Source organism: Argopecten irradians, chromosome 8 (genome assembly GCF_041381155.1).
Source record: "Argopecten irradians isolate NY chromosome 8, Ai_NY, whole genome shotgun sequence".
In the NCBI taxonomy this organism is placed as follows: domain Eukaryota; kingdom Metazoa; phylum Mollusca; class Bivalvia; order Pectinida; family Pectinidae; genus Argopecten; species Argopecten irradians.
This window is the reverse complement of record NC_091141.1, coordinates 6,162,006-6,185,502: the sequence shown is the minus strand read 5'-3', so window position 1 is coordinate 6,185,502 and position 23,497 is coordinate 6,162,006. Positions and strand designations below refer to the sequence as shown.

At 35.3% G+C, this 23,497-nt stretch overlaps 2 protein-coding genes across 2 annotated transcripts in view; one reads left to right on the top strand and one right to left on the bottom strand.

The window, feature by feature from the left end:
- LOC138329200 (formin-binding protein 4-like) overlaps positions 1-8,253 on the bottom strand; it is a 30,457-nt gene extending 22,204 nt beyond the window's left edge. Inside the window, exons 1-7 of the mRNA XM_069276014.1 lie at positions 8,116-8,253; positions 5,577-5,648; positions 3,891-3,938; positions 3,435-3,500; positions 2,392-2,477; positions 1,281-1,584; positions 243-441 (exon numbers count right to left, since the gene is read on the bottom strand). Coding sequence (XP_069132115.1) covers positions 243-441; positions 1,281-1,584; positions 2,392-2,477; positions 3,435-3,500; positions 3,891-3,938; positions 5,577-5,643 — 770 coding nt within the window. The 5' untranslated portion in view covers positions 5,644-5,648; positions 8,116-8,253. The remainder of the gene's footprint in view (positions 1-242; positions 442-1,280; positions 1,585-2,391; positions 2,478-3,434; positions 3,501-3,890; positions 3,939-5,576; positions 5,649-8,115) is intronic.
- Positions 8,254-10,575: 2,322 nt separating this feature from the next.
- LOC138329199 (synembryn-A-like) overlaps positions 10,576-23,497 on the top strand; it is a 28,948-nt gene continuing 16,026 nt past the window's right edge. Inside the window, exons 1-5 of the mRNA XM_069276013.1 lie at positions 10,576-10,762; positions 12,828-12,875; positions 18,131-18,350; positions 19,418-19,487; positions 20,084-20,159. Of these exons, the coding sequence (XP_069132114.1) occupies positions 10,676-10,762; positions 12,828-12,875; positions 18,131-18,350; positions 19,418-19,487; positions 20,084-20,159 (501 nt within the window). The 5' untranslated portion in view covers positions 10,576-10,675. The remainder of the gene's footprint in view (positions 10,763-12,827; positions 12,876-18,130; positions 18,351-19,417; positions 19,488-20,083; positions 20,160-23,497) is intronic.

The window sequence follows — 23,497 nt, the reverse complement described above, 5'->3', positions numbered from 1 at the left end:
GAAAAATGGCATGTTCATCTCTACAAAACATAAACTTGCATGTCTTCTATTTAAAAAGTTTTGAAGACTCTCTGATTGATCAAATATCAAACTTTTTTTTAAATACTACAATCAACCTGGCCAAATTTGAGACAATGCATTTTAAATTGTAGTGTTTCTCCAATAAACAGCCTATACATTTATATAATAGTACATGTTTTTCAGGATTAGCATGAGAATTGACACCACTATACTTTACTCACTTGTCTTGTTTTGGCTTTGTTGGTTTGACTCGTCCTTCCTTAGTAAGTCGGTCAACTTTCTCGTCGTACTCCTTGCGCAGTAACAGGTACTGTGTGAATTCAGCAGGGATCTCCCAGGTGACCTCGTTACTGATGGTGTTCCAGTAGTAGAAACACTGGGTGTGATCATCAAGCGTCTGTTGCCAGACAGACACTGGCTCTGAAAGGTTTGTAAATCACAAGTCAGTACTTCTTACACCTCGTTAACATAGATTTTCTAAATGTATTTTTTTCCAAAACATTGACCTAAAGACCAAATATTTCTAAATAAATTAATATTTACAACTCATTTGTTTTTAATCCGAACTGAAAATTAACCTTGAGTAGAGAAATATTTTTAATGAGAATCTAAAGAAAAGTAATTGTATTATTTACTATGCATATCAGGAGTGTACCATTCTGAATATATGCACTAGCCCACTAGCAACATCTTTTCACTAACCCTGACCAGAACTTTACTAAATTCTTCTTTTTTAAGCTAATGGAACTGTTCACCCCTGTGCATATACAGATATTTCAAATTGTTCCATATATATAAAGTTAAACCTATTAAAAGACCACTCCAAACGTAAAGAAAAAATGTCTAACAACAGGTTGTTATACACTGGTCATACTGTGTTGATATCAATCCATTCAGGAGCCAACAGAAGTTGTCTTATTGGGCAGGTGGTCATTATACAGAAGTGATCACTAACACAAGCTTTTGTGTAGCTTATCATTAAAATGCTACTTCTCTGCAACAAACCAAACTAGAACTGTCGCCAGATTGGCCGACTAATATCCCTGCTGCATGAATTTAGTAATAACTCCAATAATTGGGGACATGGAAGAAATCTTTATAGCTTATTCAACTCCCCTTTATGTTGGGGTTCTGTGTAACAAATTTTATCAAAATCTGTTCAGTAGTTTAGGAAGAGTTTGCTGGACAAAGTTGTTTTTACAGACAGACAGACAACCCCCAGTATACCGTGTATTGTGTATAACAATCTCAATCGCTACCTTCTGGCCACTCTTCTTCCCGAGATTCCTTTGTGGCTGCCTCAGTGTTTTCCTTCTTAGACATAAACTCAGATGCACCCTTTACAAACATACTCTTGTACTTGGATCTAGATTCTGATTCTCTTGCTGCCTCTTCCTTTTTATTCTTGAAGCTACGTACAGGTGCATCTTCCTGATCATTGCTGGTCTGAGGATTAGAATTGAGCTTGAAGCTTGGGGGAGGAATTTCTACTTTAAAGCTAGGACGAGCCTCCTCTTCATTCTCATCCTCATCATCATCAGGGGCAGGCAAGGCATCAATTTCCTAAAGAAATAAACATCAACTTTTCAATACAAAATATGAAAAGCATTCAACAATAGCTCACTTGTTAAACTCCTTTCATTGTTTAAAGAAGAATTACATGTAATTATCTGTCTTTGTCATTATTCCATTCTTATCATAGTATGTTTGAGATACTGATAGGTTAATTACCAGAATTTGGTAGGGGTAATTAAAAAAAGGATGTGTGGTAATTGTGTTACCATTCAATTGATTGCAGCATCAACTCAGTCAAAGATTCTTATGTGTTAAAAAAAGAATGAGTTCTTCATGCTGTCCTGTAACTCTATTCCAAATGTGATGAATATACATTTTGATATATGGTTCTAAATTCAAAATTCAAAATATTGCAGTTATCAGCATCTATATGTATTAAAACCTCTGAATCCTACACCAAGGGCTGAATCTCACAGCACATGAGTGTTGAAGTCAAGATAAATTGATAAGAAACCGATGTAAATGTAAAATATGGCAGCAGTGACAATGCTGAAAAAGTAACATCATGGTCTAGTTCTTATATCAGAAGTTAATCCAAGATTAGGTTAAGCTGATTAATACATTTAAATAATATTCAGTTATTGAAAATGAAGAACTAACATTCCTTCAATTCAGTTTAAATGCCTCAAGGAAAATTTTGAACATAGTCTATTTAAATAAAAAAAAACAATAACAAAATGGTCCCTGGTATTGAGGATCACTTCAGAAACATAAAACAATAAGTTTTGATGTTTCCAGCGCTAAAACAAATAGCTTGATGTATTAATTATTCTTCATCAAGTGGTGATGACTTACAGCCAAGAAGTCTGCTACTTTGTCGTCAATGTCAGTTTTACCACCGTTGACTTGAGATACCGAGGCACCCTCCTTTACCGATGAACCTGTAATGGAAACTTTTACATTTATATTCTTATCATTACCAGCTACAGTATAACCTCTATAACTTGGAACAGCAGGGGACCAGATCAATAGTTCGTGTAACACAGTGTATTCGACTCATCCGACGTTGGTCACAGTCGATCATAAACAGTCAAAATGTCTGGTCTCAAACTATGACGAACAATGCATGTCAATGACAATTTATTACCATGATTTTCCACAGTTTGGATTTTTATGAATTTTAATGGAGTTTTTGATAGCAACATCAAATTGAAAAAAATATGTCTTACATAAAAATGACAGTTTGAACATGTTTTCAAGGACTGAACACCTGTTCCAGGGATACATGGTTTATGTATTTAATGAAATAGGGATATATTTCTGTTCGAGGAATAAGAGGTATTTGACCAATAGCTGTACGTACGAGCTATCTGGGGTTTCGTTACATGAAATATATATGGACATGGTCGGGACCATGAGATCAGTTCGACAAATGGGTGGTGTCCGAGGAATACTGGATATGTAATTATTTATCTTAATAAGGGTTTTTTTTCAGAACTTCAGTGATGATAATATTACAGAATTCTGTTTCCTTTGTATTCTTGTTCATATATTTTATTTTTAATTCTATATCATGTGATCGTGTTTGTTTTATGTGTCTAGATAAAGGGGCAGACTGCCTTGAAAAGGACTATATGCAATATTGGACCTTTTTGGCTCCGAAATTCACTGAATTTTAGTTTTCCATACATAGATAAAATAATTTTAGAATGAAATAACAAAATCTTGACGGTTTTGAAAATATACTCCTTTACACATTCTAGACATTAGTTTTGGTAACAGGACGTCACAAATGTGATATATAAGTGATATTTAGGTTCCGAGTCAGTTTGTTTTCATGACTGACAATGTTTTTTCTTAATAATATCATGCCTAGTGTTTACAATACAATGACTAACCTTCATCAAGTTCTTCATCAGTTGGCTGATCATCACCTTCATCATATCCACCTTCTACAAAAGCACCTACAGAAAAAACATCTATCATTAGTCTTTGATATAAAATACTGCATCAAAAAGACCACAACAGACTTTTACAACTCAGCATGATAAAGGATAATTTCCTTTTGTAACAAGTGTGACTATCAAGTAATACTCAATTGTTATATTTCATACTTCCATTCAGTGACCATAAATTCAACTCAAAACAAAATTTGTTGGCTGTACCCCTTGACTGAATTTACTTTAATATAAATGTATTAATTTTCATTAATAAGAAACTGAAAAGATAATCATATGTTTGAAGATCTAAAAACAAATTTCAAAATTTTATATTCCCAGGTCTATGACATGAGCCTTGTACCTTCGAAAAATTTCTTTCCAAAACAATTGTAACTATAAACCTGAAAACATTACCTCTTGAATCCTCATCTTCGTCATTTTGTCTACCATAACCATAGCGTGCTATATAAAAAAAAACAAAAATGTGATGAAACTAGTATCCTTAATCTGTGAATTTAAATTTTGTTTTTTCTTGTGTTGGGTATAATTTTTTCACTTTCTTTCTTTAGAACACCAAGATGCATAAGTATTTCAGTTGTACACTAATGCATTCCATAACCTTGTCTTTAATTGGATGAATGTAATCACTGCTGTTGATATAAATGTATTTTTATTACAAAAAAATGTGTTTGGTTATTTTTTAATGAAATCTGCAGTAACAAGAAAATTCCCAAATAAATTGTCTCTATATATAACAAGAGATCCCAGAGGGATCTTGGCGCCCACCAAAGAATGATCTATGTCTGACAATGGAAAGAGGGATCTTTTCTCTGCTTTTCAAACTTTTGCAAACATACTATATATAAAATTTGAGACAGGTCACAGATCGCTTCAGTACTTCCTGAGAAACAGCAGTAACAAACTTCAACTATCAAAATCCAAGATGGCTCCTTGGCGGCCATCTTGATGATTGATCGGTCCCAAATCGAAATATGCACAACTAGGGCCCTAGGGGAACCTATATATGAAATTTGAGACAGATTCATTCAATACTTTCTGAGAAATAGCGATAACAATCTTAACTATCAAAATCCAAGATGGCAGCCTGGCGGCCATTTTGTTGACCGATCGATCCAAAAACGCATTATGTACAAATAGAGCCCTAGGGGCACCTACATATGAAATTTGAGAAAGATCCCTTCAGTACTTTGTGAGATATAGCGATAACAATCTTTAACTATCAAAATCCAAGATGGCTGCCTGGCGGCCATCCTGTTGACCGATCGGTCCCAAAACGCAACATGCACAACTAGGACCCTAGGGGAACCTATATATAAAATTTGAGACAGATCCCTTCAGTACTTTCTGAGAAATAGCGACAACAAATTTTAACTATCAAAATCCAAGATGGCTGCCTGGCGGCCATCTTGTTGACCGATCGGTCCCAAAACACAACATGCACAACTAGGACCCTAGGGGAACCTATATATGAAATTTGAGACAGATCCCGTCAGTACTTTCTGAGAAATAGCGATAACAAACTTTAACTATCAAAATCCAAGATGGCTGCCTGGCGGCCATCTTGTTGACCGATTGGTCCCAAAATTCAATATGCACAACTAGGGCCCTAGGGGAACCTACATATGAAATACGAGACAGATCCCTTCAGTACTTTCTGAGAAATAGCGATAACAAGAATTGTTAACGGACGGACGGACGGACGGAGGACGGACGGAAGGACGGACGGACCACGGACAAAAAGCGATTTGAATAGCCCACCATCTGATGATGGTGGGCTAAAAACTACATTTTTATAAAATCTATTCATCAAAGCTATGTTCAGTGTTTTAAGAGTAATTTAATTGATATGTACCATCTGTCATCCACCCTAGTCAAACCTGTATAGATATATACAAAGACCGCCCAAGGGACCAAAAAATGTTTTTTTTATAACCAAATGGTCTTTACACAAAGGGCAAATTGTGATGAAATTAACCATTTGGGACCCTGAGAAAGTGGTCTTATTAAGCAGGTGGTCTTTATACAGAGGTAGTCACTAACACAGGTTTGACTGTATATTGCATTTTTCATCATGGGTACCTAGAAAGCTGTCCTTATTATCACTCAGTTGTAGTACGGTCCTCCTCTTCCCTCGCTGTTTTCCCATTATACCTAGTAATCAAATGAAATAAACTATTAATACAGTATATGTATGTAACAGTAGGGGTTAAATTACATTAGATAGCAAATAAATGGTATAGAAAAGTACCCCCTGAAATTGCAATTGTACCGCCTCTCCTGAAAGATAATGAAACCCCTGTAACAGGGTGCAGGATTTACAATAAATTTATTACCTGCCTCTGCCAAGGATCGAACTCGGGACCTCTGGATTACTAGTCTGACACTCAACCGATCGAGCTAAAGAGAAGTTCTCTCTACCAAGCGATATTGCGGCTAGTATTAACCAGGGTTACACGTATATTAATACAAGAGATCCCGGAGGGATCTTGGCGCCCACCAAAGAATGATCTATGTCTGACAACAGAAAGAGGGATCTTTTCCCTGCTTTTCAAACTTTTACTACATACTATATATGAACCTTGAGAAAGATCCTTTCAGTACTTTCTGAGATATGTAGCAGTAACAAACTTCAATTATCAAAATTCAAGATGGCTACCTGTCGATCATCTTGCTGACCGATCTGTCCCAAAATGCAATATGCACAACTAGGGTCGTAGGGGAACCTACATATGAAATTTGAGAAAGATTCCTTCAGTACTTTCTGGGAAATAGTGTTAACAAACTTTAACTATCAAAATCCAAGATGGCCGCCGGTCGGCTATCTTGTTGACCGATCACTCCCAAAATGCAATATGCACAACTAGGGTTCAAGGGGAACATGCATATGAAATTTGAGAGAGATCCCTTCAGTACTTTCTGAGAAATAGCGGTAACAAACTTTAACTATCAAAATCCAAGATGGCCGTCAGTCGGTCGGCCATCTTGTTGACTGATTGGTCCCAAAATGCAATATGCACAACTAGGGCCCTAGGGGAACCTATATATGAAATTTGAGAAAGATCCCTTCAGTACTTTCTGGGAAATAGCGGTAACAAACTTTAACTATCAAAATCCAAGATGGCCGCCGGTCGGTCATCATTGTTGACCGATTGGTCCCAAAATGCAATATGCACAACTAGGGCCCTAGGGAAACCTACATATTATATTTGAGAAAGATCCCTTAAGTACTTTCTGAGAAATAGCGGTAACAAACTTTAACTATCAAAATCCAAGATGGCCGCCAGTCGGCCATCTTGTTGACTGATTGGTCCCAAAATGCAATATGCACAACTAGGGCCCTAGGAGAACCAACATATGAAATTTGAGAAAGATCCCTTCAAAACTTTCTGAGAAATAGCGGTAACAAACTTTAACTATCAAAATCCAAGATGGCCGCCGGTCGGCCATCTTGTTGACCGATTGGTCCCAAAATGCAATATGCACAACTAGGGCCCTAGGGAAACCTACATATGAAATTTGAGAAAGATCCCTTCAAAACTTTCTGAGAAATAGCGGTAACAAACTTTAACTATCAAAATCCAAGCTGGCCGCCAGTCGGCCATCTTGTTGACCGATTGGTCCCAAAATGCAATATGCACAACTAGGGCCCTAGGGGAACCTACATGTGAAATTTGAGAAAGATCCCTTCACAACTTTCTGAGAAATAGCGGTAACAAACTTTAACTATCAAAATCCAAGATGGCCGCCAGTCGGCCATCTTGTTGACCGATTGGTCCAAAAATGCAATATGCACAACTAGGGCCCTAGGGGAACCTACATGTGAAATTTGAGAAAGATCCCTTCTGTACTTTCTGAGAAATAGCGTTAACAAGAATTGTTAACGGACGGACGGACGGAAGGACGGACGGACGGACGAAAGGCGATTTGAATAGCCCACCATCTGATGATGGTGGGCTAAAAATATAATAGTAACAATATAAAAGAAATAGTGGTCTTTGGTACTATGACATAGGCCTAGTGTTCAATTTTATATTGTGAATAATTATCTCGGAATCCTTTATAAATTTGATATTTAGAAGAAGTTTCAACCAGTGATCACAGGGAACCTAAAACGAGAAATAAAGAGTAGGTTTTCACCTATATCATTTTAACACTTGTCATTTTTCTGTAACTCAATATCACAGACGATTTTCTGCATATGGAAATGGGGCCATTACCCTCCTTATCAACTCTCATATTTGGCATATTAGGTCACGATAGTCTAACCCCCCCCCCCCCCCCCCCCCCCCCCCCCCCCCCCCCCACCCACACACACACTTATTCCCCTTTGTCAGTTCTCATCAGCTCATCAGTAATATAATAATCGAAACAAAACATGCAATTTAAGTAAAGAGTCATAACCAAGTGAACTTGGCAAAGCTATTCGTTAAAACGCGTCTAAATAAACAGCTTCGTCAATCGTCAAGATCAAGATGTAGATGTATAAACATTGAGACACGATAGAAATCGATCCGGATCCCCGATCTCAGTCACGCAGCAGACAGTAAATGTAACTGATGTTTGGCCTCATTCCAGACAAACAGCATGTTGTCTCGGTACGTGTATAGTTCATACTAACGTTTTGCAATCTGTGTGCTATTTTAAAGCAGAATTTTTCGTCCAAGTTATCACATTTTCGGTGTAATACTTCGTTGAAATTGTCAACAGCAGCTCCACCTGACACACTTTCTTTTCGTGACTGACCGAATTCTGCTAATGTTACCGACGCTGTGATTGGTCAGTAATAAATTACAGATATTACTTGAACTAATGAACGAATAAACGAACCAATTTCGTTTAGTAAGAATAAATAACTTAAATTTACGTATTCATAAATCTCCTTTCTAATGTTATGTCCTTTAGAAGACATACATCAATTTAAATCTTAGATTAAAAACATGTTATATAATAAATGACGAAAACGAATTTTTAACTTTTGAAATGTTTTTAGAAATGTATCCAAATTAAAGTAAAATTTTGATATGTAGGCTACTTCTATGGAATTTTGTATCATGCATTGTGTGTTATATCTTAGAATTTAACTAGGAGTCTTATTAGTTTAATCAAACAGGAAAAATAATTTTTTAACTTTATAAGATTTATTTCTCCATTCTTGTTTTTTTTTTTTAATTTATTTCTTCTTCTTTTTTTTAAATTGTAAATATTGTATTGTTAAATAACAAATGCATTCTATGGTTATACAAATTAAAATAGATTATTATACAACCATAATAAAATACTTGTTATATCAACGTGCCATTTTTTTTAAATGAGAGAGTGAGAGTGATTGAGGGATAAGTACAGTGTAGAAAGAGAGAATGAAATCAGTTAAATTGATTAATGTTTGATTTATAGAAAGTTCACTATCAGATACGAGAAACTGTTTTATATTTACACGTACCCGGAGAAACAGTGACACATGCATATCTGAATCGAAGACACTAGCTCTGAAAAGAAAATCATTTAAGGAACTTCATCTTCGATGCTGCGGGGGTTACTACTACTCTCGTTTTAACACCCAACACCCCCCTCCCCCAGTACAGAGACTTCTTTGGAAGATTACAAAACTAATCTGTCTCATCTGACGTTGCATGTAGAATCTTCAGTTTTGCTTTTACATATTCCAAGGGTGGATGTCACGACACCGGAATATTGAGGAAAAGAAACTCGTGATACCATATGAAGGAAAATGGAGACTTATTAAATATGGACTGCTTCTCTTTTGACTTCCTATAACATTTCAGATTCACAGGGCTTCAATTCCATCATTCCAACATCAGTATATTTGAAATATATTTTAATTATCACAGGTTTTTTTTATACATTACTGATGTTTTGACTTAGATGGTATCCCCACTTGGCATTATAATTGAAAATAACTCCCAGGTGCTAATAACAATAAAGGTAAAATTTCCGTCATATTTCTATTCTAAATAGGCGTCAATTTTAAAGAGTTCAAAAATTAAAAATTCCTTAGTTTTATTCGTGACTACATAAATTCGAAATAAACGGGGGTCAAAAATAGATCCCTGGGGAACCTCTACTAAAATTTGATATTTAGAAATGAGATTATATAGCATATAAAGATATACATGAATATTTAAGATGTTGTTAAGCGCATGTCTTTAGTATATATTTATTCAAAGCTAACAGTCGTGATTGATTCTTTTAATACATGTACATAACATTTGGAGAAAATGGACTTTTTTTGACATTAGGACTTGCTTAATACAGAACTTCCTTCTACATAATCATATAGAAAAAAAATATATATAAAACTGTTAATCAAAATCTAGGGGTGGGGATGGATGTGTGGGACAAATAAAAACAAAACAGAAACAGTAAAGATTAATTTACATCGATTATTTGGAATACAGCCAAGGAGATGTCTCGGCAACTCCATCTGTGTGGAAGTTGTATCACTAGACGAGTAGATTAATATATATTTGAATGAGAAATACAAGAAAGTGATAATGGCCGAATTAGTTCATTCGGTGTGGAAACCGTCGTCTTTTCTTTTATGGTGTGGAGATATGTCCTAATTGTGGTCTGACAGGCAAATAACACAGACCTCTGCGGAGACGAAACATTTTTTTAATTTCAATGTAGCAATGTTACCTGTATGTCTGTAACATATATAAATACTGTATATATCATCAGTTTAGGAATGAAATGGGGTTTTTTTTGGACTGAAGAAGGCCATCTAGTGGCTGAACATATATTCCATAGAGATATATAGAGATTTTTTATTTTACTTTAAATTAATTTTGGCCCTTATCAGTTTTAAAAATCATTTATCACTTCATAAAGGTATGCTTTTCTAAAGGACGTCAATACAAAATCAGAAATGTATATGCAGATATTAAATATATTGTATTTATTCCATATAATAATCTATATATATATAAAGGTATATAATTTATATTATAATCTCGTGTCCCTGTGTTGTTCTTAAAGCGATTCAAACTAAGGGAAGTAACTCAGTTTGGTGGCTATGCATTGGTTCATCTACCGAACGTTGATATACGTGTTTGAGTACAAGGAGGAAGCAGTTGTTGGTCCAGGAAAAGATGGAAATGTCAACAACATATCCACCAAATTAACGTATTTCAACACGATCTTTGTGATTTACAACAAACATGAGTGTTGACACAAATATTTTAAAAACACTTCAGTCTGGAAATGAACAGGAAGTGTGCACGGTGCTCGAGGGTTTTACTACGAAGGTGAGACAAAATCTTGGCCCAGAATCGATCTAAATATTTATAATGAGGTCCATTTATATCTGTATATATCTCATAATTACGCATAAGGTTCATTTTCTTCTACTATGCAGAGTTATTCATGATTTTGTAGGTTTATAGGTTTATTGATCCTGTATTCAAAACTGTCCACGTGAAATATAGAATTTTGAACAATTGCAGCCTATTAATCATTTTGAAAAGGGAGAAGAAAAAATATAAAAGTATTTAACATCACTTCATGGTTTCATCATCATTTGATTTACACATTTTGCAAACATTTGTGAAATTCGTAATGTATGTCTATTGTAGATGCATGTATTCCTTTTACTACAGGCTTTCAGTGTGACCACTGTAATAATTTATATTTTAATTTGAATACAACTGATGTACGTTTATAATTAACCAGCATGGATGTTTATATACAATGTACATGGAAAATAGAACAATGTGTAGTTCAAGTTCCAGGTCTTTATTACTGTGAGTTTATTAGCTCATCAGTTTCAGATACAAAAACAAAATATATATATGTGAAATGTTGACAAACACACACACACACTTGTGCACCCTTACATTTACATACATAATAATGCAACAAAACACAGCATTATGACATAAGATAAGTGTACAGAGAAATCATGTAAGTGTGAGGAGTTTCATATACGCGCACGAATAATCAAATTAGTGCTTCTGGCCTTCTCTTAGTTGCAAAAATAATAAATTTCGAAAGATTCGCTGACCGGTAATTATTGATATTTTTTTACCACAATAGTTCAACTAGCTAGTATAGTGGAGATTGAGCTATTTAAATGACCTCATGGGACATTTGCGTATGTACATGTCAGTAGATACCATCTACCGGTACCCAACTTTCATTAGAAGTTTAACCAGCTGCAGCAGTTTATTTCCAATATAAATTTGAATTTCAAAGCATGTGTTGGCTATAAATTGATTGTCCTTTTAACAAAAAGTATAAATGTAAATATTATTGATCATAATTATAAATTGATATAGTGACAGATGTAGCAAGTTTGACTGATGGGCATGAAAAGGTTCCATCTCAAATCTGTTTACATATACATTCATTCATTTCAGACTATACTAAAAAAAACTATAACAAGAATAATCAATATCTCACTATATAAATGTCACATGTCACTGTGCCAAAATCATCAATATTGACATGGCAATATCGAGACACTAAGAAGAGATGAAGAACCAGTTTCAGATATAACTATAATTAAAAATAAAAGCAAGTGGCTTAATCATAGACTATAAATTATCAGTTTATCATTATTTTACCATATACAAACTTAATAATTGGAGGATTTCAAAATGTATTGTATTATAAATTTTAAAACGAATTAAAACGATGAAAAAATGCACTTTTTAATTTTATTATATTTTGATTTATTTTAGAAGTTAGAACACATGCAAGATTATTGTGAAAGTCATCAATATCAAAACATGGGTGACTGGTCATCTCAAGTCTGATCAGTACGAGTTATTCCATTAAGAGACCACTCTCTATTAGAGACCACTTTTGAATTTCCCTAGGGTGGTCTCTTATTACAGATTGGATTGTACATTTGTATATACTAACCATTTAGTCTAGAAAATCAATCGGTTCATATATATATATCCTAATTATCGATGTTGAAATCTTAAACGACATACTAAATCTAATTAATCTCAATCAGTAATTTTATTTGAAGAACCTATACAAAGACCATTCTCATGACATTCTGATTTATATATATATAGCTATATAGCTACCAGCTGCGGAGTTACTGATGGAGTGTAATGAAGGATGTAACTCTGGCCATGGTAGATTATAGAATGAGCCAACCATTAATCATGCATGTGGTTAAACCATAAAGTTCGAATGAAATATTAATGCTTGTTGATGTGTTTTAAGCTGTTGGTTTATAAATAAAGAGTACTGAAGTTAAATTACTACTTTAATAAACAAAAATGTTTGGTTTTCCTGAACTGATTTTAATGGATTAGTTTATTATCATTATTTCCTTTTTTAATTTTTATTTTCCAGAATGCACAAACCTTCAGTTTTCCTGAACTGACTTTGGATGTTAAACAGGTATGACAACTATATGATATTCATCTGCATGGTCTGTTAATTTTAATGACATTAGAATCACTAGTTTTTGCTGTCTTTTACAAGACCTTTATTTGTTTTGTTGATCACAAGTTTGTAAGAATAACTATGAGCAGTCATGCTTTCTATACATGTAAGTACTATTAGCTAACTGTGACAATCTTTAAATTTAGAATTGATGGATGTTTAATATACTATAAGGTATCTGTGACAATCTTTAGATTTAGAATCGATGGATGTGTAATATACTATAAGGTATCTGTGACAATCTTTAGATTTAGAATCGATGGATGTGTAATATACTATTAGCTAACTGTGACAATCTTTAGATTTAGAATCGATGGATGTGTAATATACTATAAGGTAACTGTGACAATCTTTAGATTTACAATCGATGGATGTGTAATATACTATAAGGTATCTGTGACAATCTTTAGATTTAGAATCGATGGATGTGTAATATACTATAAGGTAACTGTGACAATCTTTAGATTTACAATCGATGGATGTGTAATATACTATTAGCTAACTGTGACAATCTTTAGATTTGGAATCGATGGATGTGTAATATACTATAAGGTATCTGTGACAATCTTTAGATTTACAATAGATAGATGTGTAATATACTATAAGGTAACTTGACAATCAATAGATTTAGAATTGATGGATGTGTAATATACTATAAGGTATCTGTGACAATCTTTAGATTTACAATCGATGGATGTGTAATATACTATAAGGTAACTGTGACAATCTTTAGATTTAGAATTGATGGATGTGTAATATACTATTAGCTAACTGTGACAATCTTTAGATTTAGAATCGATGGATGTGTAATATACTATAAGGTATCGGTGACAATCAATAGATTTAGAATCAATGGATGTGTAATATACTATAAGGTAACTGTGACAATCTTTAGATTTAGAATTGATGGATGTGTAATATACTATAAGGTAACTGTGACAATCTTTAGATTTAGAATCGATGGATGTGTAATATACTATAAGGTATCTGTGACAATCAATAGATTTAGAATCGATGGATGTGTAATATACTATAAGGTAACTGTGACAATCTTTAGATTTACAATCGATGGATGTGTGATATACTATAAGGTATCGGTGACAATCAATAGATTTAGAATTGATGGATGTGTAATATACTATAAGGTAACTGTGACAATCTTTAGATTTAGAATTGATGGATGTGTAATATACTATAAGGTAACTGTGACAATCAATAGATTTAGAATTGATGGATGTGTAATATACTATAAGGTAACTGTGACAATCTTTAGATTTAGAATCGATGGATGTGTAATATACTATAAGGTAACTGTGACAATCTTTAGATTTAGAATTGATGGATGTGTAATATACTATAAGGTAACTGTGACAATCTTTAGATTTAGAATCGATGGATGTGTAATATACTATAAGGTATCTGTGACAATCTTTAGATTTAGAATTGATGGATGTGTAATATACTATAAGGTAACTGTGACAATCTTTAGATTTAGAATCGATGGATGTGTAATATACTATAAGGTATCTGTGACAATCTTTAGATTTAGAATTGATGGATGTGTAATATACTATAAGGTAACTGTGACAATCTTTAGATTTAGAATTGATGGATGTGTAATATACTATAAGGTAACTGTGACAATCAATAGATTTAGAATCGATGGATGTGTAATATACTATAAGGTAACTGTGACAATCTTTAGATTTACAATCGATGGATGTGTAATATACTATAAGGTATCTGTGACAATCTTTAGATTTACAATAGATGGATGTGTAATATACTATAAGGTAACTGTGACAATCAATAGATTTAGAATTGATGGATGTGTAATATACTATAAGGTAACTGTGACAATCTTTAGATTTAGAATCGATGGATGTGTAATATACTATAAGGTAACTGTGACAATCAATAGATTTAGAATTGATGGATGTGTAATATACTATAAGGTTACTGTGACAATCTTAAGATTTAGAATCGATGGATGTGTAATATACTATAAGGTAACGGTGACAATCTTTAGATTTAGAATTAATGGATGTGTAATATACTATTAGCTAACTGTGACAATCTTTAGATTTAGAATTGATGGATGTGTAATATACTATAAGGTATCTGTGACAATCTTTAGATTTAGAATCGATGGATGTGTAATATACTATAAGGTAACGGTGACAATCTTTAGATTTAGAATAGATGGATGTGTAATATACTATAAGGTATCTGTGACAATCTTTAGATTTAGAATAGATGGATGTGTAATATACTATAAGGTATCGGTGACAATCTTTAGATTTAGAATCGATGGATGTGTAATATACTATAAGGTATCTGTGACAATCTTTAGATTTAGAATCGATGGATGTGTAATATACTATAAGGTAACTGTGACAATCATTAGATTTAGAATCGATGGATGTGTAATATACTATAAGGTAACTGTGACAATCTTTAGATTTAGAATCGATGGATGTGTAATATACTATAAGGTATCTGTGACAATCTTTAGATTTAGAATTGATGGATGTGTAATATACTATAAGGACATATACAGATGTTAAAACAGATACATAAATACATTTAAACCTTGTTTACTCAAACTTCAAGTAAGGCATGAAGATCAAAGTATTCTGTTGGTGTGGACTGAATGTTTCACTATATACAGAGGACTCCACCTAATGAAATAACAGTTATTCAAATAAATTCTGCAGTCCCTATTTTTAGGCGTGCATAAACTTTTCATTCAAACAACTTCTTCTCAATAACTGTAAGGCCCAAAGTACTCATATTTGGCCTGTAGCATACTGGGATGAAGGGCTATCAAAGTAGTGAAAATTAATGACCTTGACCTACTTTCAAGGTCACAGGGGTCAAATAGGCTAAAATGTTTGAACGACTTCTTCTAACTAACCAAAAGGTCCAGGGTACTCATATTTGGCCTGTAGCATGCTGGGATGAAGGGCTACAAAAGTTGTGAAAATTAATGACCTTGACGTACATATACTGTCAAGGTCACCAGGGGTCAAATAGGCTAAAATCTTTGAACGACTTCTTCAAACTAACCGAAAGGTCCAGGGTACTCATATTTGGCCTGAAGCATGCTGGGATGAAGGGCTACCAAAGTTATGAAAATAAATGACCTTGACCTACTTTCAAGGTCACAGGGGTCAAATAGGCTAAAATCTTTGAACGACTTCTTCTAACTAACCAAAAGGTCCAGGGTACTCATATTTGGCCTGTAACATGCTGGGATGAAGGGCTACCAAAGTTGTGAAAATAAATGACCTTGACCTACTTTCAAGGTCACAGGGGTCAAATAGGCTAAAATCTTTGAACGACTTCTTCTAACTAACCGAAACGTCCAGGGTACTCATATTTGGCCTGTAGCATGCTGGGATGAAGGGCTACAAAAGGTGTGAAAATTAATGACCTTGACGTACTGACAAGGTCACCGGGGGTCAAATAGGCTAAAATCTTTGAACAACTTCTTCTAACTAACCGAAAGGTCCAGGGTACTCATATTTGGCCTGTAGCATGCTGGGATGAAGGGCTACCAAAGTTATGAAAATAAATGACCTTGACCTACTTTCAAGGTCACAGGGGTCAAATAGGCTAAAATCTTTGAACGACTTCTTCTAACTAACCGAAAGGTCCAAGGTACTCATATTTGGCCTGTAACATGCTGGGATGAAGGGCTACCAAAGTTGTGAAAATAAATGACCTTGACCTACTTTCAAGGTCACAGGGGTCAAATAGGCTAAAATCTTTGAACGACTTCTTCTAACTAACCGAAACGTCCAGGGTACTCATATTTGGCCTGTAGCATGCTGGGATGAAGGGCTACAAAAGGTGTGAAAATTAATGACCTTGACGTACTGACAAGGTCACCGGGGGTCAAATAGGCTAAAATCTTTGAACGACTTCTTCTAACTAACCGAAAGGTCCAGGGTACTCATATTTAGCCTGTAGCATGCTGGGATGAAGGGCTACCAAAGTTGTGAAAATAAATGACCTTGACCTACTTTCAAGGTCATAGATATAGGAGTCAAATAGACTAAAATCTTTGAATGACTTTTTCTAACTAACCGAAAGGTTCATGGTACTCATATTTTGCCTGTAGCATGCTGGGATGAAGGGCTATTGTCAAGGTCACAGGGGTCAAATAGGCTAAATTCTTTGAACAATTTTTGTTAACTTACCCAAAAGTCCAGGATACTCATATTTTGCTGGTGGCATGCTGGGATGAAGGGTTACCATAATTATAAAAATGAATGACCTTGACCTTCTTTCAAGGTCACAAGGGTCAATTAAGCTTAAGTCTTTTAACTACACCTTTTAATTAGCCGAAAGGTCCAGGGTATTCATATTTAGTCAATAGCATGTTGAGATAAAGGGCTATCAAAATAGTGGAAATGAATGACCTTGACCTTCTTTCAAGGTCACGAGAGTCAAATATTCCAAAATCTTGAATTTTGAACTTCTTCTCAAGTTCTACCAGTGTGATTAAGCTGAAACCTGCATGAAATGATCCTGACATGGTCCCGACCAAGTGTTGTTATATTTTATGTCGATCCAAAATCCAAGATGGCTGCCACAGATGATCCAAGATGGCTGCCACAGATGCCATCTTGAAAACACATTTGAACTTCTTCTCAAGTTCTACCAGTGCAATTTAACTGAAACTTGAAACATGAAATGCGACTGATATGATATTGTCAAAGTGTTGTTATATCTCTGGTTGATCCCAGATTGAAGATGGCTACCATGACACCATATCTAATTATTTTCCTATACAGCTATTGCCAAGATAGTCAGATGACCGTTAAGGCACTTGGGCCTCTTGTTTACTTCTTTACCTTTGTTTACTTCCTGTTATTCAAATAAAATATCTGGAAAATTCTAAAAATAAAATTTGAAAAAATGTATTCAAGTAAATTTACTGAACTCAGATGTTTAGATAATAGTCTGATAGTCTAGAAAACTCAGAATCCGGACAGAAATATCAGGGAACATATTCCAGTATTGTCTTTGTAAACTGAATCCAGCAATCCGGAAAATTAGCAATCCAAACAGTTTGGGCTACAGACATCAAGGGTTAACTGTACACATGTATAGAACTACATAATTTCTAATAGACTTAAAAATAATTTTCATAACCCAGCTGGTTATAATTACCAGTAAATAATTTGAATCAAATGTTTTAGAAATGTGTGGAGGCCATCCTGGACCGTCTGCGTGTGCAGAGTGCTGCAAAGTGCCACATCCTGTGTTTAGAAACCTTGCGGCTGTTCAGCCGTGAGAAGGAGAAGTTGGCTGGCATGATCTCGGAGGTGGCTATAAATCTGATGATAAAGATGGCGGGTCTCCAACACTACTCGGAGGAGGCGGGGGAGTGTGTCACCATACAGAACGGTGACCCTGATGGTTAGTGTTTCCAGATGGGAGGTCAGGGGTCAGAGGTTAAGTAGCTAGGGATGAAGACATAAATATAGTATTAACAATTTATGATAGATAATTTGTCAATTTAAGCTCACCAGGTCCATAAGTTCAAGGTGAGCAAATGAAAAAAGGGTCAATTCTGTTATATTTCATAACGTGTTTATATACATTGTATTCAGTTAAATAAAAATCAATTTGCTATAATAATTTTTCTTCCAAATGAGACATGTTTTTGTTTGATGGATAATCAGGTGTATTTTATGATAATATTTGGCATTTATAACTGCAATAGTCTTTATTATATACAGGGTACTTAATTAACTGTGTGATACAGGCCATCTAGGCCTCTTGGCTAGGTAACCTCTTCCTTCATAAACATATGACAATTACCAGTATAGATAAAGAAAATTAAAGGAAAGGTTGCTTCACCCTAGAGTTGACTATCGCCTACAATTTTAACTATTGCAATACTATTGCTATCGACGGAAACACTATTGCGATAGTTGACCTATTGCAGAATACAATTGTAATAGTATTGTGATAGTATTGCACTCTGAATCCGATTACAATCCGGTTGATGAATTGGCTGCCATGACATACATTTAGTGCAGTATTGGTTTAGAGTTACTTCCCTTTACCTGCTAGCCTCAGTACCAACTCAAACGCAATGAATATCGTGATTTAGAGCATTGTCAGTGTTTGCGTTTGGATTGAAAAGCATGTGAAAGTGACAATTTATCGTGACTGTTAGTCTATTACTGTATGAAACCTCTGTGAGTACATGATTTTAGTCCAAGTTACAGAAAAATACCTGACTATTGAAACTATCCATAGTTTGGCGTACTATCTGCGATTGTTATCGACTTTTTGAAATTGCTATCAATTGATCGAGTTGAGAGGCATACAGTCACAATATATCGATAGTCCCATGTATTGTTATAACACCCCCACTTCACCCAATGTGTTTGTTCTAATTTTGATATCAAAGATAACATTTTTGATGTGTCAAAGATTTAATGAAATACATCTAATTTTTCTGAATTATTTTGCAGTGATGGTGGAGGCACAGAAATGTCTGTGTAATTTAATTTTCAACAATGTGCAAGTCCAGAGAGTTTGTAGGTAAGTGTTCATGTAGATAAAATGGTGCTCAAACAGAGTAAGTCAACAGTTTAACTCTGTAAAATTTAAACAATATCATATTTTGGTTTATTAATGTATAGACACAGATTTGGTTTTAGCCCAAACATTAGATAGACCAGGTTATTATCTTGTTAGTCTTTGATTTAGGATTTCAGGTATATTGAACACTGCTAAAAGAAAAGAAAAAAAGTAAATTATGAAATAGGTGTGAAAAAAAAAACATTTAAAAAAAAAAAACATTTATATACAGTTTAGTGATCCTGAAAATGGCAACAATATTAATACAATGTATGTACATGTATCACAAATATTGCTTTTTAAGATTAAAATTTGACATTTAAGGTTTGATTTATACACCTCAATTATAAGACAAGTAGATGACTGTCCATTGGTGGTCACATAAAGGAGGGTCTGCTGTATATGATAAATTGTGTATTTATTTGATCAAATTGTGTTTTTATTTGATTAAATTGTGTTTATATTTTGTTAAATTATGTATTTATTTGGTTTTATGTAGGTCAATATGCATATCTTTTCATCAAGATGATTATCAATAATTTTTTTTCTACTTTCAGTAAAAATGGATGTGTGGAAGGGATAATACAAAGACTGAAGACATACAAAGACCCAGATCTCAAATTTGAAATAAAGGTAAAGCAATTTATATATAGTATTGGTAGGATTTTATTTCAACATTTTTGCAGTTTTGATATTAGCAATGATATTAACAATAGATTTTTCTGTTTAATAGTTATTTGATATTAAAGAAACAATTCAGTGAGGCTAATTCTGTTACATATCCGTGAAGCAAAATATGATATAAATGTATTGTTCTGTATTCCTTATGAAACATAACTAGAAATACAGTAGAACTTGGTTGATACGAACTCGGATAATACGACAACCCGGCTTAATACGAAGTACTTGGCCGGTCCCGGCCAAATTCCCTCTTTATCTATGTTAAAAAAACTCGGAAAATTCGAATTCGGAAAACTCGAAAAACTCGCTTGATACGAAGTATATGTTTGGTCCGAATGACAAAAATCCTACATAAAATGTTCGTATAATACGAAGTGAGATTTTTTTGTGAGTAAAAGATTGCCGAAAATGCCGATTTAAAAAAACGACAATTAAAAAAGCCGTTTTCAACTACGTAAACACGGAGATAACTGTTAAATGTTTAGCAATATCGTTAATTCTTTGTATCAACAATAATCAGTGATCATCAAATTTAAAATTGGGCCACATGTACGCTGCACTTACGTAAACATTATCCCGACTGGTACAGCGATATGATACAAAACATGTGGTCCCGGCCGCCTGTCACTAGTGTGATCACTCAAGCAGAACTAAGCTCTACCACCTGGCACCGTGTTAAAATCACAACCTGGAGCCGGTACACGCTTACTGTTTTTACAGGTGTATACGTTAGTTAATTATCGTGTCAGAGTCGGAAAATATGAAAGACGCAATGGTGTAATTAGTCCCGAGGTACTCATTAAGAGTAGCTCAGTAACTGAGGAGGTGTCATGTACGTGTATAATAAATTCACTGCAGTTTCACAGCAATATCATACCCGTTTCGGAAATGTCGAAGTCAACTGAGCAATCCAACGAAGGACCCGGTACAACCGGGGGGATAATTGGATCAGTTGATAGGGTGAAGACCGGAGTGAAGAGGAAGATGACGGCCCAGACAATTGAGACGAAATACAAGGCCATCTTAGCTGTTGAAAGGGGAGACAGGTCAAAGTCGGCGATTGCTAAAGAATTCGGCATACCACCAAATACCCTGTCGACATGGCTGAAGTCAAAAGAAAAAATCAAGACCGCTTTTAGCAGTGACGGAACGAGCCCAGCAAGAAAGAAGATGCGTACAGCGAAATTTGAAGACATTGAAGCAGCCCTTCTGAAGTGGTTCGCCCATGCCAGAGATCAAAATCTCCCTATTTCCGGCCCGATGCTTAAAGTAAAAGCGAACGAACTTGCCGCAAGAATTGGAGAGCCTAGCTTCGACTGCAGTACTGGCTGGATTGATCGATTTAAAGACAGACATGGTATCTGCTTCAAGAAAATCTGTGGTGAAGCAAAGTCCGTAGACAAATCCAGTGACGCAATGGTGCAGTGGGCCGACGACCTCCATACTCTCCTATCACAGTACAACCACAGCGATATCTTCAATGCTGATGAGACTGGTATATTTTATCGAATGCTGCCTGACCGTACCCTGGACTTCAAAGGTACCGACTGCCACGGAGGAAAACGCAGCAAAGAGAGACTCACCGCCCTGGTTTGCGCCAACATGACTGGTACCGAGAAACTCCCTCTATTCATCATTGGAAAGTCAGCAAAGCCAAGATGTTTCAAGAACGTGCACACCCTCCCGACTGAATACACAGCAAACCGCAAGGCATGGATGACCAGTGATATTTTCAGAGAATGGATCCGCAAAGCTGACCGGAAGTTCGCCAACCAGCAACGCCGCATTGCTATGGTGATTGATAATTGTCCCGCCCATCCACAAATCCATGATCTCCGAGCCATCAAACTCATATTCCTGCCTCCGAACACCACCAGCAACACACAGCCGATGGACCAAGGTGTGATTCAAAACCTCAAAGTTCACTACAGAAAGCGTCTACTACTGCGTCACATTAAAGCAATCGACCGACAGCAGACAGCAGAGATCACTGTTCTTGATGCGATGAAACTTCTAGCCGTATCCTGGCGATGTGTGACAGCGACAACAATTAGGAACTGTTTCCACCACGCAGGCTTTAAGACCGACAGCAGTCCTACCCCCAGCAGCGACAGCGAAGACGACGATGACATTCCCCTCGCTCATCTCATCAACCTCCCCGTTCCTTTTGATACGTACGCCTCCGTTGATTCTGACCTCCCCACCAGCGCTACCATGACAGACGATGACATTGTCGACGACATCATTCAACGCAGAAACGCCACCACGGACGAAGATACTGATGTTGACAGTACTTCTGAGACTGTACCTGTACCACCACTACCAACTACCGACATGGCTACTGATGCGTGTGCCCTACTTATCCGTGTATTGGAAACCCGCCCCAACAAGTCGACACAGATTGAGACTCTCCTCCGGATTTCCGATGAACTCATCCGCGAAGATCTCGTCGCACAGTGCAACGCCAAGACTCAGACAAAGATAGCAGACTATTTCAGTGACTTTGTGTGTGAACGCGAGACAGATGTTTAAAATTTTATTCAAAGACTTTATTCTTGTGAAACCGAATAGTGCGATTACAATTGTATCAATGTTAGTGCTTTGAACGTGTTACTCAGCAAAATAGACTTTGCGCTGTTCACCATCCACCATAGTGATAAAACACTGATATGTTAAGCTGACATGCGTAGATTTACTTCCTGTACATTGTAACTTCCTGTCAACACATGTGTCTCGGTAAACGTAAGTTTTCTGCTATTTATATGATTCTGTTACATTCTTTTTGTATGTTTGAATAATTTGTTGTGATTTCATTAAAAAATATTAAGATATATTTCTGTTTTATAGTTATAACTTTGCGACCCAGTGGAACCCACTTATATTGAAATCGATTACCGGTGAATTCAATATTGAAATACTGTTTATTCCATATTCACAATATTCCATCGTCTTTTTCTTTGGTTTATATTGAAATCTCAATAATTTTGAAAATATTCCCCATTCCCCAAGGACTTCAATATAAGCGGTTTCCACTGTACATATAAGATTTTGACACCGTCCTTGCTTACGACGTGAGACTAGTACATGTGTGTATACTTAGTGAAGAGATTGACAGTTTGACTTGAGAACTCGCTTAATTCGAACACTCGGATAACTCGAAGTTTTTCCGTGGTCCCTTCGAGTTCGTATTAACCGAGTTTGACTGTATTGACAAATTCCAGGACAATGTTAAGGATTTTAGTTGACACAGTTGAAATTCCAAATGGTTGATCAATACATAAAATGTATGC